The sequence below is a fragment of the Amblyomma americanum genome, chromosome 1, assembly GCF_052857255.1.
Source record: "Amblyomma americanum isolate KBUSLIRL-KWMA chromosome 1, ASM5285725v1, whole genome shotgun sequence".
Lineage (NCBI taxonomy): Eukaryota > Metazoa > Arthropoda > Arachnida > Ixodida > Ixodidae > Amblyomma > Amblyomma americanum.
The window spans coordinates 317,568,895-317,582,468 of record NC_135497.1 but is presented as its reverse complement, the minus strand read 5'-3'; the positions used below and the strand labels follow the sequence as shown (position 1 = coordinate 317,582,468).

Sequence of the window (13,574 nt, the reverse complement as noted above, 5' to 3'; positions counted from 1 at the left end):
AATGTATACCTTTATAGTCTACCAGACAGCAGTTTGAATTCTCTTGCTTGCAGGAAATGTTTTCTTGTAAGGTCAACAGCACGCAAATCATTTGCCATCTGCCCTGGGTGTGTGTTCCCTTTTAGCTTGCATTCAAAGATGCTTTTCAGAAAAAATTGCCATTTAAAAAGCTGAGAGAGACTGAGAGGCAAAACCAGAAGTTGGGGTACTGCACTGTTGCGAGAATGGAATTGCATCGCCTGCAGATTCATTCATTCATTTTTATTTGTTCTTCACAACATGACGTACACAGTGTGAAAGGGGCCAAGAAGAAAAGCCGTTCCTTTACGGCTTGAAAAAAAAAATCTTGGTCCCCCCTGGCATTGACGGCAACGAAGCAACACAAGTTGCAAGAGAATAAAAAAATTAAGCAATAATAAACCTCCATATTTCACTCAGTCCTATTCATAAAATGTAGTGTATCTACTGTAGGTGACGCTGCCGAACTGCCAGCAGAACGATGAGGCTTGAACACATGGCACCACCATCGGCTCTGGCCTGTCTTTTTTTGCCACTTTAATATAAATTCCTATCAAAACCACAAGTTCTGTCGTTATATTGCAAACACAGAGATAGATTACCAGAATATAGCAATCTTTTTATACATTTGTCCAACAGTACACTGTCCCTTCAATATAGAGGCAGATTTTGCTCTTATCAGGTTTGCATGCTGCAGTTTATCGAAACGAGCTTTCCTTTGAACGCACAAGTTATTTAGCATTTGTGGTAACAAGGTTGTGTGGCGAAGTCATAGTCATGCTCATTCATGTTTTGTGTTTTTACAAAAAACTGTTTTCTAAAAAGGAAATAAAATCTCTGCATAACTTTTTCAGTGATGACTTAAATTCTTCTCTAGTGCGACTCCAACAAACCTCTAGTCTCAATTTGTAGTGCTTTTTCCTTTCAGTTCTGCTATTTGTGTGGCCTGTGTTATTCCACAAAACTGTGAAGGACATGCAGTCAAAATGTTTGCATTGAGATGACTAAGACACCAGAATGCACAAACATTTTTTTTTTCATGTCTTTGTAGAAAGGTAACTGAATCCCTTGAATTACACGAGCTCAAGCCAAGTGCAAATAAGTCTTTTAGCAGTCATCTGAGAGAGTCATGACAGCGCTTGTCCCCAGAAATATCAAGTGACTGCTCGGTAGCGACAGCCGGTCCTGGTAGATGGTACCGCAACTTGAAAACTCAACTCCAAGGTTTCCACGCAGCACAAAAGTGAAAATAAAGTTCGAGAAGCCTACTTCGACACAGTGTTTAAAAGCACCTTGTTTCTGGGTTTGAATTTCCCACACAGGCAAAACTGCATGTTCAGTTCAGACAGTATTTGAGGTAGTTATCTTGCATGATTAGATTGAAGTATTAGCACCTGAAAATCAATTTAAAGGTTTTTCCTGCACTGACAGCGGCTTGTATTTATTGTAGCCCTCGCAATATGATATTATGACTATAAATGAAGGGCTTAATTTACAAGTTGTGCAACTTGGAATGCATGTCTGCTTGAGTACGTGACAGAGTGACCAACACAGCTCTTGGAACAGGGCATTTGGGGCAGCTCCGAGGGGCCATCGCTTCACTTGTCTGTGACGAAATCGGGACCGGACATCCTCACATGGCACCTCCAGTCTTCGAATTAACCAGGCTGGTGCAGGCTGCCGCTTCAAATTATAAGGTCAAAGTTACATTAGAAATTACGGGAACGCAGAAATTTTTTTAAGTATTCTGGATTTCGAATTGTCAGAGTTCGAATTACCAAGCTTTTACTGCAGCATCTTCAAAATTTAAAACCTGCAAGCAAACAGTCTATCAATAAAATCATACTGTAATAATATTGTGTTTATGTAAAACACAAGAAGTTTCACAATACCTCTTGGACTGCTTGTGATTTTCCATAAAGCAAGCCCACTTTATTGCCACGGTTAGTCACACAACCTACTCTTGTCGTCAAAGTGCCTGCATTCCTCAAGCACCCCCCTCCATCTCTGGTGACACTCACATTGTCCTTGAAGAATTCATGTTTCAGATTCACTAATCTCCAATGTTTCTTAGTTACAGTGGGCCAAGGTATGATTACATACAGTACTGCACCTCTTTATCGTACAGACTTTTTAATACCTAATCGTCTCAACTGCCGGCTCGTTTAGGGTTAAATTGCGCACAGAACTTGGGTATTACGGTAACTTTTGTCTCATAGTAAGTTTGACAACAGTACTTGCCTGGTGCAGCTGTGCATGATGAAAATCTGTAATTGTTTGCCTCGAAATTGACGAACCAAAAACCGCCAACTCTGGGTTTTCGCCGAAGGGTGTTACTGGCCCTTCGCGGCAATCCGGTGCTGGCGGCTTTTAGTTCATCCATCTCTGCAAAGACCATTACATTGAATCATTCGCGGCTGAATCAAGTATCATTTTAAAACTTACCACGAGTCAAAAGTTACCACAGTACGCAAGTTCTGTGCTCAGTTTCATCGCAAACGAGCCAGCAGCTCAGGCGAAAAAACTTTTTGAAGTCTTCACGATAAAGATGCACAATACTGTATATACATTAAGGTATGATTACATTACAAAAACAGAGTCAGGAGCTAATCACTGTCTGACGAAGCAGTATCCAAAGCAAGCTTAAGGCGCCTGTTGTCTTCGATGGCAATTTTGTACGAAGTAATCTTGTCTTCATGTTCTGGTGACCAGATGCGTTCGAATTCCTGAAGCCTTGATTCCTTTTGCTGCACCGTTGCTCTCTTTTGTTCAACTTCACATAGAAGCCGTTTTCTGGAATAATACGGTACAAGCTTACCACTTACACGCAGATTAAGTGCACAACTATGCAGCTTTGGTACGAGTGGCTACATCCAGGTGCTCCAAAGAGCAATTTGTGTGATAAATTACTTTTTAGGTACTCACTCTGCCTCTTTGAAAAGGTGGTTCACGTTACGTTGAATGCATGATTCCACTTCTTCTTCAACGTCATCACTGAAAAGATCCCACAAAAGCATTAGCAGCATGCAGATGTAAAGAACAAGCCCTCATACAGTGCTTTTGAGGAGAAAGACTCCTTCCGAAATGTCATTCTGCAAAGTCATGTTTTCAAGTTGAGTCACTTAGTACAACTAGTGAAAAATGCATTACATCAAGTATGAGCCTTCAGTTTACAATTTGCTTAAAGGTACGAGTACATGATTTATCATGACATTTGTCATCAAGCACTTTCCACCTAAACAGATGTATCTGTACACGCTACCTTCCTTGATGCTTCTCTTTACTGCCAAGTTGGCTAGAAATTGACCAATATTTTGAATTTTTAGTTCACACTAGCAATTACGGGAAAGTGTGGAAGCATATTTGGATCTTATCTATCTCCACGACTGTATCAGCTGCTGAGCTTTCAACCAGGCCATAGTAGAGGGGGAGGGGCAGGCCTAATCTTACAACGGCACGAACTAACAGTGGACAAGGCGTTTTAGCACTGCAGAGTACTCTTTTGCTCCCATTGCATCTGCTTGTATGTGCTTCTGTTATGATCAATTTTATAGAGAGCGACCTGATAATTCTAGCATCTCCTATGGCAGCGCTTGTCCCCAGAAATATCAAGTGACTGCTCGGTAGGGACAGCCGGTCCTGGTAGATGGCACCGCAACTTGAAACCCAATCTCCAAGGCTTCCACACAGCACAAAAGAGAGGATAAACTTCCAGAAGGTACCTGAAGCAAGGATCCTGTTGAAAGCAGCATAGTGTTACACTATTTTGTATTAAAACCAGGATTTGCACACGGACCACACTGGTTTCTTTACTGGGAAAAGGCCAGTGCGCAAAAGACGACAAAAGGTGCAGCACTGTGGCTATGTCTCATCTTCGTTGCTCTGTTGCTTTTTCCACTATGCACAAACAACTAACGTTAAGTGTTACACTTTGTGTTTTTAAGGTTTTATTGAGAAACAACTTAACACTACCGCCAAAAAATTTTGAGCACAGGCAAGGGCAGTCTGCCAAAGTAAACATATATCTACTGACAGAGACCTTTTTTTTGTTCTTATTACACATTGATATTTGAATCGAACTTTAATACTTAATAAAGCAAATTAAACTATGGGCAGCCATAGTTGCAATTCTGTTCCATGGACCCTCTGCTGTTTTTTTATTTCACATTCCAGCTTCTCTCACACACTTCAAAATCTGTTTGGCAGTCTTTTGCATTTCATGTGTAGGTCTATCATGTACTTTGGTGCCAGCACACTTGTGAAGTTTAAAATGGTGTGTCTGGTAATTTATTTTAGCACGCAAGTTAGTGTTAAAAAAAATGAAACAAATCCATGCCAGATAGGCTGTTGATATGTAAGTTTTAATACAGGTACTGCCTTCAAGACAAAGTGTTTTACAGTAGGTATATGCTGAGTACTCTAGATAAACCGATGCTGCACGACAAACTGCTCTGATCTCTGTAGCATGAGGACTTGTGTGTAGACGTCTTCCTTGAAATCAAGGCTACAAACTTCACTCCGATCACCCGAAATCCTAAAATTTTCCATGGTTCTGTAAAGTGCTCTAAGTGCACAGAAAAACTTAAGGCCGGCAACTCGGAAGGTACTTTTCAATCTAAAGAAAGTTGCAGCATTTTTTAACACATTATTTTATTATGACTCCTAACTATTTATGTTCTTTCTGCTTGCCTAGAGATGGTATGGAGCCACCAACTCCACACAAGTCACAGCAATTCCTGCCACTGTGCAGGTGCTCGATGTGCAGAGTGGAACGTGGCCGTACAAAACTGCGCAACAGACAACACAGTTTGATAAGGTCGAGAGCTCAGTCATCATTTCGGAGCACACTGACCTCAGCACAATGCATTAATATGTGAAGTGTGCGCCCACAGCTTACCGCAATCGAATAAACACTGGTAAACACAGGCGTGAAGGTATGCCAGCAGACAGCATCACTAACGCAAGGGGCAAACTGGCATTTTATAGCTAATATGCAACTAAATAAGAACTAGTTCAGCACACTGGCGCAGTTGCTAATAAACGGCTCACTCTCCATAAAGCTGGTTGTGGTTTGCACATACCAGATTCTTCCAGAAAATGCTCAGGTGAACTGTTATCAGACTGTTTAGTAGCCTTGTTTACAGTGAATGCCAGGCACTTTGATAATTATTTGTTAAGGAACAAGCTTTCCGCAATCACTGTCTCAGTTGCATCACATAACTAAGGAAAAACAGCAAAAATAAAGCATAGCACTTTACATGCTACAGAATGTGCATTTATTAATAGTTTACTAGTACCTCCCAGATACAATAATGATAATGTAGTAATACTGGTATGGTGAGTATGGTCAACTCCAGCCATCCCTATCGGCTCTCAATAACTTGCACCACTGTCTCACTGAAAAAGCATGCTGCTACTCCTGCCCTATGCAGATTGCACTGCATGAAATAAATTCAGCATAAATCCAACGCAGTACCGATGCCTTGATGATTTTATTAAGACTGTTCATGTGTGAGCAAGCCAGAAAGAAGAAGGTAGCTCTGGCAACAAACAGCGCATCTTACATCTTGTGCTCATCACTACAAAGATATTTTTGCAAATGCACAAAAAGGCAGCTTAGCCAGCTGCTGAACGTATTTTCTCAGGTGACTTACTTGGCAAAAAAGTAGTTCTCATAAACCTCTTTGCATATCTTAAGAAGGTGATGTTGCTGTTCATCCAACACCGGCATTGACGAGACCAAGGTTAGATACTCTTCGTATGCCTAGAAAAGATATAACATGTGATTAGAGACAATGTTAAGGTTGTACAGCTCCCATTACACATGAGAGAAAAAAGAGCCCACGATTGGGGCAAAAGATGGGAATATTACTGCATACATTCTGTTAAAAAATTTCAACATGTTCAAGTCTTGGCATATATTGTGGCTTATGGGATATGAAGGATGCTGTAGCGGAGGGCTCCCGATAATTTCGACCACCTGGAGTTCTTTAATGCGCACTGACATCGCACAGTACATGGGCCTCTAGCATTTCACCTCCATCGAAATGCAACCGCCGCCAGCGAGATCAAAGCCGCATCTTTCGGGTCGGCAGCTGAGCAACAAAACCACTGAGCCAGCACGGCGACTTGGCTTTTATTGATTTTTAGTTTTTCACACTTGAGGCACTCTAGTATCCAGAAATTCCACAATAAATGATATTTGCACCTTGCACCCTTCAAGTAACAAAGCTACATTTTGAATCACCTGCCACTCTTTGCAAAGTGCTAACTACAGAAAGCCTCAACAGTAAAAAATTCATTCTATTCATGCCATTGCTTTGCTCAGTTTGTTAATGTCTCAATGAAAAGGCATGCTATTAGCCCATACTCTGTTTATAAATAGCAGTCAATGCCGCCAAAGTTAGTGCGCCCATTTTCGCAGGAACAGTCCGTGCCCAAAACGTAATTCGCCCTACAACCAAAGTGAGCACAGGCATACTTTGTTGCGACAAACCTTAAGTGCCGTGACTGGCAAGTCCTGGGCTTCATTTTCTTGCCACACTTTTGTCCTGCGACTAATCGAGACTTAGACTTCAAGAAGTAAGAATCATGTGGCTGCATGATATGCACCTGGCAGGGCAAATCGCTCTTACTCACTCCTGCCTAATTCGTGTCGAAAAAGTAGTCCACATCCAGTGAAAATTATGGCCAGAGGAGCCAAACACTGACTGTTTTACAGCTTCTACTGTAATTTTCAATGCTACCACTTCGTTTTATACCCTCTTTGTTGTAGAGAAACATTCACAGAGGTTTCAAGAAGAATGAGAAGTGGCGAAGTAATATGGTTTCGTGGACACACTACTTCTGCAGCCTTTGTAACATTGCCTGCCATGTATGAAACAGAGTATAGGCTATCCAAAGGGCAGTAGATGTAGGCTCTGCTTAGTGCAAACTGCAACCCAAGAAAACCTTGCACGCTTGAGCAGAGAACAACGAATGTTGATTGTTTGCTTTCTGCTCATGACCATCTACACAAATTCATTTACTTCTGCTAAATCAGAAAACACGTTTAAACTACAGCAGGGATAGAGGGTGCAGAATGGAATGGCAGAGGGTATATAGACTAAAGTAGCATGGAACACAGCAGGGAGGGAAATGTTATTTTTGTATGTCCCTGCTTGTGCTCACACGTGCTGCTCTCATAACCTCCAATCAATCATCATGGGTATAAAGATTCAAGAGCCGGGGTGGCCTAGAGGCAGCAAACACAGAGCATCGAGACATTGAAAAAGGCACTGTACTAGAGGGTGTGGAAGGAGCTCCTGCCAGGCGCTACATGATTTTTCTTTGCGCCTAATAAAGATGCTATCATAAGTTATTGATAAACACCTGTTCACTTCCAAATTTGTTTAAAGTGTCTGCCCTGTGTCAAAGTGCACTTCGCACATAAATAAAGTCCGTTAAGCCAAGGCATTTTACAAAACATGTTGCTTATTACAAAGCATTCTTGTTGCCTTGGCGGCTCCAGATGTCGAATGCCTTGGGCACACAAAAATATGCGCAATTTATTCTTCAATTCTGGCGGGTAACACATGCATTATCAGGGCAATTTATGACTTGCATTTCTTGATATACTTTTCAATATTAGCAAAAGGGGCACATGATGCATCATGGCACATGTCTTAGTTGGCTACTGATCAGGCATCACACTACTGTTGCACAAGTTACTTAGAATTAGCAGCTTCTACTAAAAAGCAGTTTCGCTATATTATGGGGTATAGGAAAGTTTGAGGCAGCAAGACCACCAAAATGAAAGCTTCATGGATCACAGACACTTCAGCAAGGTATCCCATCTCTTAAATGATGGCGCAAAATAAAAGATGGGCAAACAGAACTCACTGCTTCGAAGATTGTAAACCTACAAGGTTTTAAATTTACAGCACTTTTTCACACCAGCACAGGTAACAAAATGACTGGTGTAAACTGTAGCAAATGTCATTAAACCCCAATCAATCACCATGCATGACTAATCACACAAACGTCAAACGCTAGAATTTGGGTTTTCCATAGAAGGAAACACACTCCGGTGCACAAATGAATTTCAATACCTAGGGGCGACTATCACGTCGAACCTTAAAGGGAGGCCACACGTCATGTCCATTGTTGGTAAAACTAATAAGAGGTTAGGCTACTTCAGGGGAACACTGAAGTTTGCCTCAAGTGAAACAACACTAACTGCATATAAAACGTTGGTGCACCCATTGCTGAAGTAGGCATGCGAGATGTGGAACCCGAAAAGCAAAGTGTTAGTGCTGGAATTGGAGCATGTTCAGAGACACACATTACGTTTCATATTTTCCCGCTTCAGGAGGAAAGATTCAGCAGCTCCTTTGTACAGCACAGCCAATTTATCGCGCCTTTCTGTTAGACGCAAGCATAAATGTCTGTCTTTTTGATAACATTATGAATGAAACTGTTGGCATTGATAAACAAAGTTACATAAAGGGGTGCACATCTGTCATAACTCGTAATAAACACAGTCAACGTGTCAAAGAATTCAATGCTGCTAAAGATTGCTTCAAATATTCCTTCTTTCCGCTGACCGCGCACAACTGGAATAGCTACCTACTGACGTGGTGTCTCTGGTATCTCGTGATGGGTTTTCGTCTCAGCTTTATGATCATTTGTGTAGCACCTAGCAAGCATATTTTGTTATGGGCTTGCTTGTATCAGTTTCTCTTGGTATTTTTGACTGACTCCACTCCTACCTTAGTCCTGGAAAGTACTGGTACTATGTAATTAATTAACAAATAAATAAACTAAAAGCTTGTATCTTCAAAATGGTTTGGTTTATGGGGTTTAACGCCCTGAAGCGACTCAGGCAGAGTTGCACGTAATGTGTTACAAATAATTGATTACTTGCAATAGGTTACATTTTACTGTAATTTTGCAAATAATCAATTACCTTTTCATACAATAATGTTCAGCTGAATTCAATTACTTTTTCTGCAAATGATTACTTATAACCAATTACTTATTTTCTGAAAAAAAGCTTGTAACCAACCCGACGGCAAACATTGGTGCTAGCAGGGATGTTTCCTTTGTGACAGAGCGAGAACGAACAGGCTGCGGAGAACCATCGCAGGCGATCAAGTCCAGACCACAACCGTGTCACGGCCGTCCTCTACGGCAGTTCTCTACCCGAGAAATATCAAGTGACCGCAATGTAGGGACCCCCGTCCTGTCGGATGGCACTGCAACTTGCCTCCCACTACGCCGAACTTGGCGGCTTCCACACAGAGCACGGAGGCAAGGATATAGCTCAAGAAGGCGCATAAAGCAAGGATTCTGTTAAAACCAGCAATACTGCTAGAGTGTTTTGTATTATCAGAAGGAAAAGTATGTGGACTACTTGGGCTTCTATCTTATAAAAAATAACAGCGCAGCAAAGACGAGCATGAAAAGACGCAGAAACAGTGCTGTGTACATCTCTCTTCGTCCTTGCCTTTCTTGCAGTTTTATTTTAATGTGCTTGCACTCAAGCCCACATTCGCGGAAAAGCAATCTGCCCTTATGGTCTTTCTCGCAGGAGGTCCACCTGCCACAGTGGGCAAATGGCAGCCAACCACAGTGGGCAAATGGCATGATAAACCATGATAAAAATGCAGAACCAAGATAAACAATGGAAAACCATTATAAACAATGCAAAATATTGGTTAGAACGCGAGCGCCTAACTGCGCAAATCGACAGCCATTTTTTTTTCCCAGTACTTAGAACTAACGTGACAGAAGTTGGATACTCGGTGCTTTTAAGTTCTATTCCAGAAGCACCTGACAAGGCAACCAAGAAATTAAGAGGACGAAAACAGCCGTCCGCCAAACAAGCATATGTCTACCGAGTGAACTTGCCCTGCGATATAGAGTTATAAGGAGGAAAAATTTTATTCTGCTTCTGCGGTGCATCTACTTTTTTGTTGCTAGTATCCATAGATATGTGGAAGAAACGTCATTGGTAGTATTTTGACAATACTTTGACATAGAATGAGGCAACATTCTTAGATTTTGCCACTGAGTGTTGGTTGGCCTAAAGACCCTTTTCCCAAGCATTTCACTCCAGCAGAGTCAAGTACCATGCCGGGAAAAACCTGGTACCCATTAGAAAGCTGGTGGGTGCCTAGAGGCACTGGCAACCGGAACTTGCACCTTCCAAATGCCAAGCTAATTCTCTGACCACTAGGCTACTGCTTCGTCACTCCAATGACCCAGGTATCCACTAGGTTCTTCAAAAAATGGGTACAAGCATGGTCCGGCCTGGTGCTCAACTTTCCTTGGTGCACGGCTTGGGAAAGTAGCCTGTACCTTCAAGTCCTGCCACTGTGAGCGACCCTCATGCCTCATGGAAGCTTATTGGACTGCTGTCTGCTTCTCAAGATATCCTATTAAGCCACTGGTTGGGCACGAAAGTCAGAGGAAATTCGTCAAAAAAGGTTTGCATTAATATGGACGTTCGGCTTACACAGCAGAACTCAGCAGCAAAAATTCGCATTCCATGCAACTATTTTAAGAACACTGCAAGCGTCTTCCCAAGTTTGGAGCACTCTGCCCACAGCATTAAAGCACGTGAAGCACGCACCCACAACCTATTACAGTCACCCAAACCCAGGTAAACAGAGGCCAGAAGGGACATTAGCAGGCACCATCACGGTGTCATGGGGTACCCTGTAGCATCAATGGCAGTTAAACGAACTGAAAAACAAGTAAAAAGAATAAACACTGCATGCTAGCGTAACTCCTCATGGGCAGTTCGCTCTCTGTTATGGTAGAAGCTACCGGGCACGCAAGCCCCAGCGACCGGCATGTGAGCGCAACTACGAGCCGGTGCGTAAGTTGTTCATTAGTTATAATACCACCCCTCCCTCCGGTACATACATTGAGAGAGCGTTCGGTGTAATAGCTGATCTCTTTACGAGGAAATGTGGAAAAATTAGCGATGGCAACTTCAGAAAACTCCTCTTGAAAATTAACAATGAGTAGCAAAATATCAAGCAATTGAGCCGCAGTAGTTCACTGTAGTCTTAGTAAATTTTTGTCATAGCAATGAAAGTTGGGAGGCAAATACTACTGCAATAGTAATCAATTATTTTTCTTTAATTGTTCAGTTTCTTTTCTGGGGCTGTAATTGACCACTGTAATCAGTTACATATCAGATCAAGTAATTGTATTCGGCTACTTATTTCTTGTAACATGTACAAGACTGGACTCGGGCTATGAAGGATGCCGCAGTGGAGAGCTCCAGATAATTTCAACCACCTGGGGTTCTTTAACGTGCACTGACATTGCACAGTACACGTACCTCCACCATTTTGTCTCCATCAAAATGCTTCTACCGTTGCTGGGATCGAACCTGCGTCTTTCGGGTCAGCAGCCAAGCACCATAACCACTGAACCGCTGCGGTAGCTGTCTCTACAAAGTGATCATGCATTACTCCATTATGAATTGTGAAAAGTTATTGTTTCTTGTTTCCATATTTGCTTTTTTTTTTAATTTCACCAAGTTTGTATTGCACCACCTTAGTGTGCAGTACAGACCCGGTTAAATTTTTAAAAATCCAGGAACTGCTTCATGGTCCCTCTGATAAAAACTGGCATTGCACCACAGAGCTTTTTTTTTTTTCAGCTTTCCCACCTTTTGGAAGACAGTGCATTTAACACTCCTCTTGCCACTCCCATCTTTGTTGACTACACAGCTCATGTATACAACAGAGTGACTATTGCGCGGAATTTCGTAATATAATATTAGTCTTTACTCAAGGCTGCAGGTATAACGTACACACGGATACAAACTACCATGTATTAAGAAAAATTTAAGCCTTTTATAGCTATACTTCAAATTCATGACAATAGGAATTCTGTTTTGCACAACTAATCGCAGATTTAAAGACCAGCTCGGAGGGCTCGATTCTTGATCAAATCTGCACAGACAGTTATGCTCTTACTTTGACGCAGGTGCACAGTGGCATCTGCAGCAATGAAAAAACTGTTCAGCCATTTCAAGTTAGTTTTTTGTGCATTGCCACAATGTCAGTGTGATGTTTTTTTTCTTTTTTAACAGACTATGCTCATTCACTACATTTGTCGTTTTCTATTTTTTTCAAAGTCCACATTCAGACTGTCATTGGCTTTTGTCAGCGTCCTCCTTTACTCTAGAGCTCCTGCTACAACACACATGCAGCAATTCAGCACATTGAAGACCAGGATCCTTTTCCAAACTGGCCAGCCGTCACCATCTCGTTTTCTGGCAAAACATGCATGCTCAGCCAATCTGACTGGCAACAGCTTTTAGTATGCACTATCTGTTGCAAGAAATGCCATTATTCCCCAGCACAATAAGCTCCAATTATTTTCTAATAGAGACAAAGGATGGACCAGAAGCATACAGTATTGAATTTGCAGCAAAGCAGAAAACAATGTGGCATCACCAAAAAATTAATACTTTGGGCACTGGCTAACATATCAAGTAATCCTAAAAAGCAAAAGCAAATAACTGTGATATAATTGCTCCTTCAATATTAGTTATTATTTCGGCTATTGAGAGACGCTAGAATGAGTGTGTTAGTGAATTAAAGCAACGAATCAGAAATTTGTATCACAAATTTTTCATGCCTCACGCGACCTTTAATGAACCTTGGCATCATAGCCAATATTTGGCTGTTGAAACCAAAACGAAAACATCATAAGAGACGAAATTCAATTATAAATTACGATGCGGTCGCAGGTGGATACTACATCGTTATCCAAGTATACTATGGTTGGTTACAGATCAAGAATGAAGCGGCGATTGCCCCTCAAAAGGGGGCCTCCAGCTAATGGGGTCAATTGGTTTTTGTGGTGTCATGCTTAGTCCCCTTGTATCTAGGAGCGTGAAATCACAGGTGGCAGGTGACTGGGGATTAACAACGGAACCATGATGTCATGATGTTCGCCACATCATTTTCGAGTTGTATCCAGCTATTATGTCTAGCGCATCATTACAAACAAGAAAACGCGCAACCAAAAATTTGGTGTCCGTACACCTGTAAGGGAGTACGATACAGTTAAAGGGAAATTTACATTACGTGGTTCATGAATACCTCATGCAATATCTCAAAAGGACAGCCGCATGCATTGGGCCCAAGTGTAGTTACTTCAAAACAGGAGCACTATGCACACTTCCTTCATACGTGAAATAGAGAACACACTTCCTTTTGAGAATCTTTGAGAGCAATCAACTTGTTTTTTCTTCACAACATACATCATAACTAGAGACAAATTTAGGTCTGGCGGCATGAAATAAAATTTCACAGCAGCAATTTCATACACACTCTTGACGTGCACGCATCCAGAAGATCACCACTTGAAGCATTTAGACAAACAAAAAATGCTAGATTTACATTTTATGTTCATGCAGCATTATAACAAGAACACACGACTGATGGACAGTCCAATTATGTGGCATAGAAGCCATAAAAATGCCTACATGATTATATTTCGGTGCACATTAAAGACCCCTACGGGTCAAAATTAATTTGGAGCTC

The 13,574-nt window shown here is 41.6% G+C and overlaps 1 protein-coding gene across 5 annotated transcripts in view; it reads right to left on the bottom strand.

Annotated features, from left to right (window-relative positions):
* Positions 1–1,915: 1,915 nt before the first annotated feature.
* LOC144115382 (uncharacterized) overlaps positions 1,916–13,574 on the bottom strand; it is a 33,708-nt gene continuing 22,049 nt past the window's right edge. For all 5 annotated transcript variants that reach the window (XM_077649752.1, XM_077649756.1, XM_077649753.1 and 2 more), the window contains 3 exons: positions 5,673–5,782; positions 2,944–3,012; positions 1,916–2,811 (listed from right to left, as the gene is read on the bottom strand). In XM_077649752.1, the coding sequence (XP_077505878.1) occupies positions 2,625–2,811; positions 2,944–3,012; positions 5,673–5,782 (366 nt within the window). In that variant the 3' untranslated portion in view covers positions 1,916–2,624. The remainder of the gene's footprint in view (positions 2,812–2,943; positions 3,013–5,672; positions 5,783–13,574) is intronic.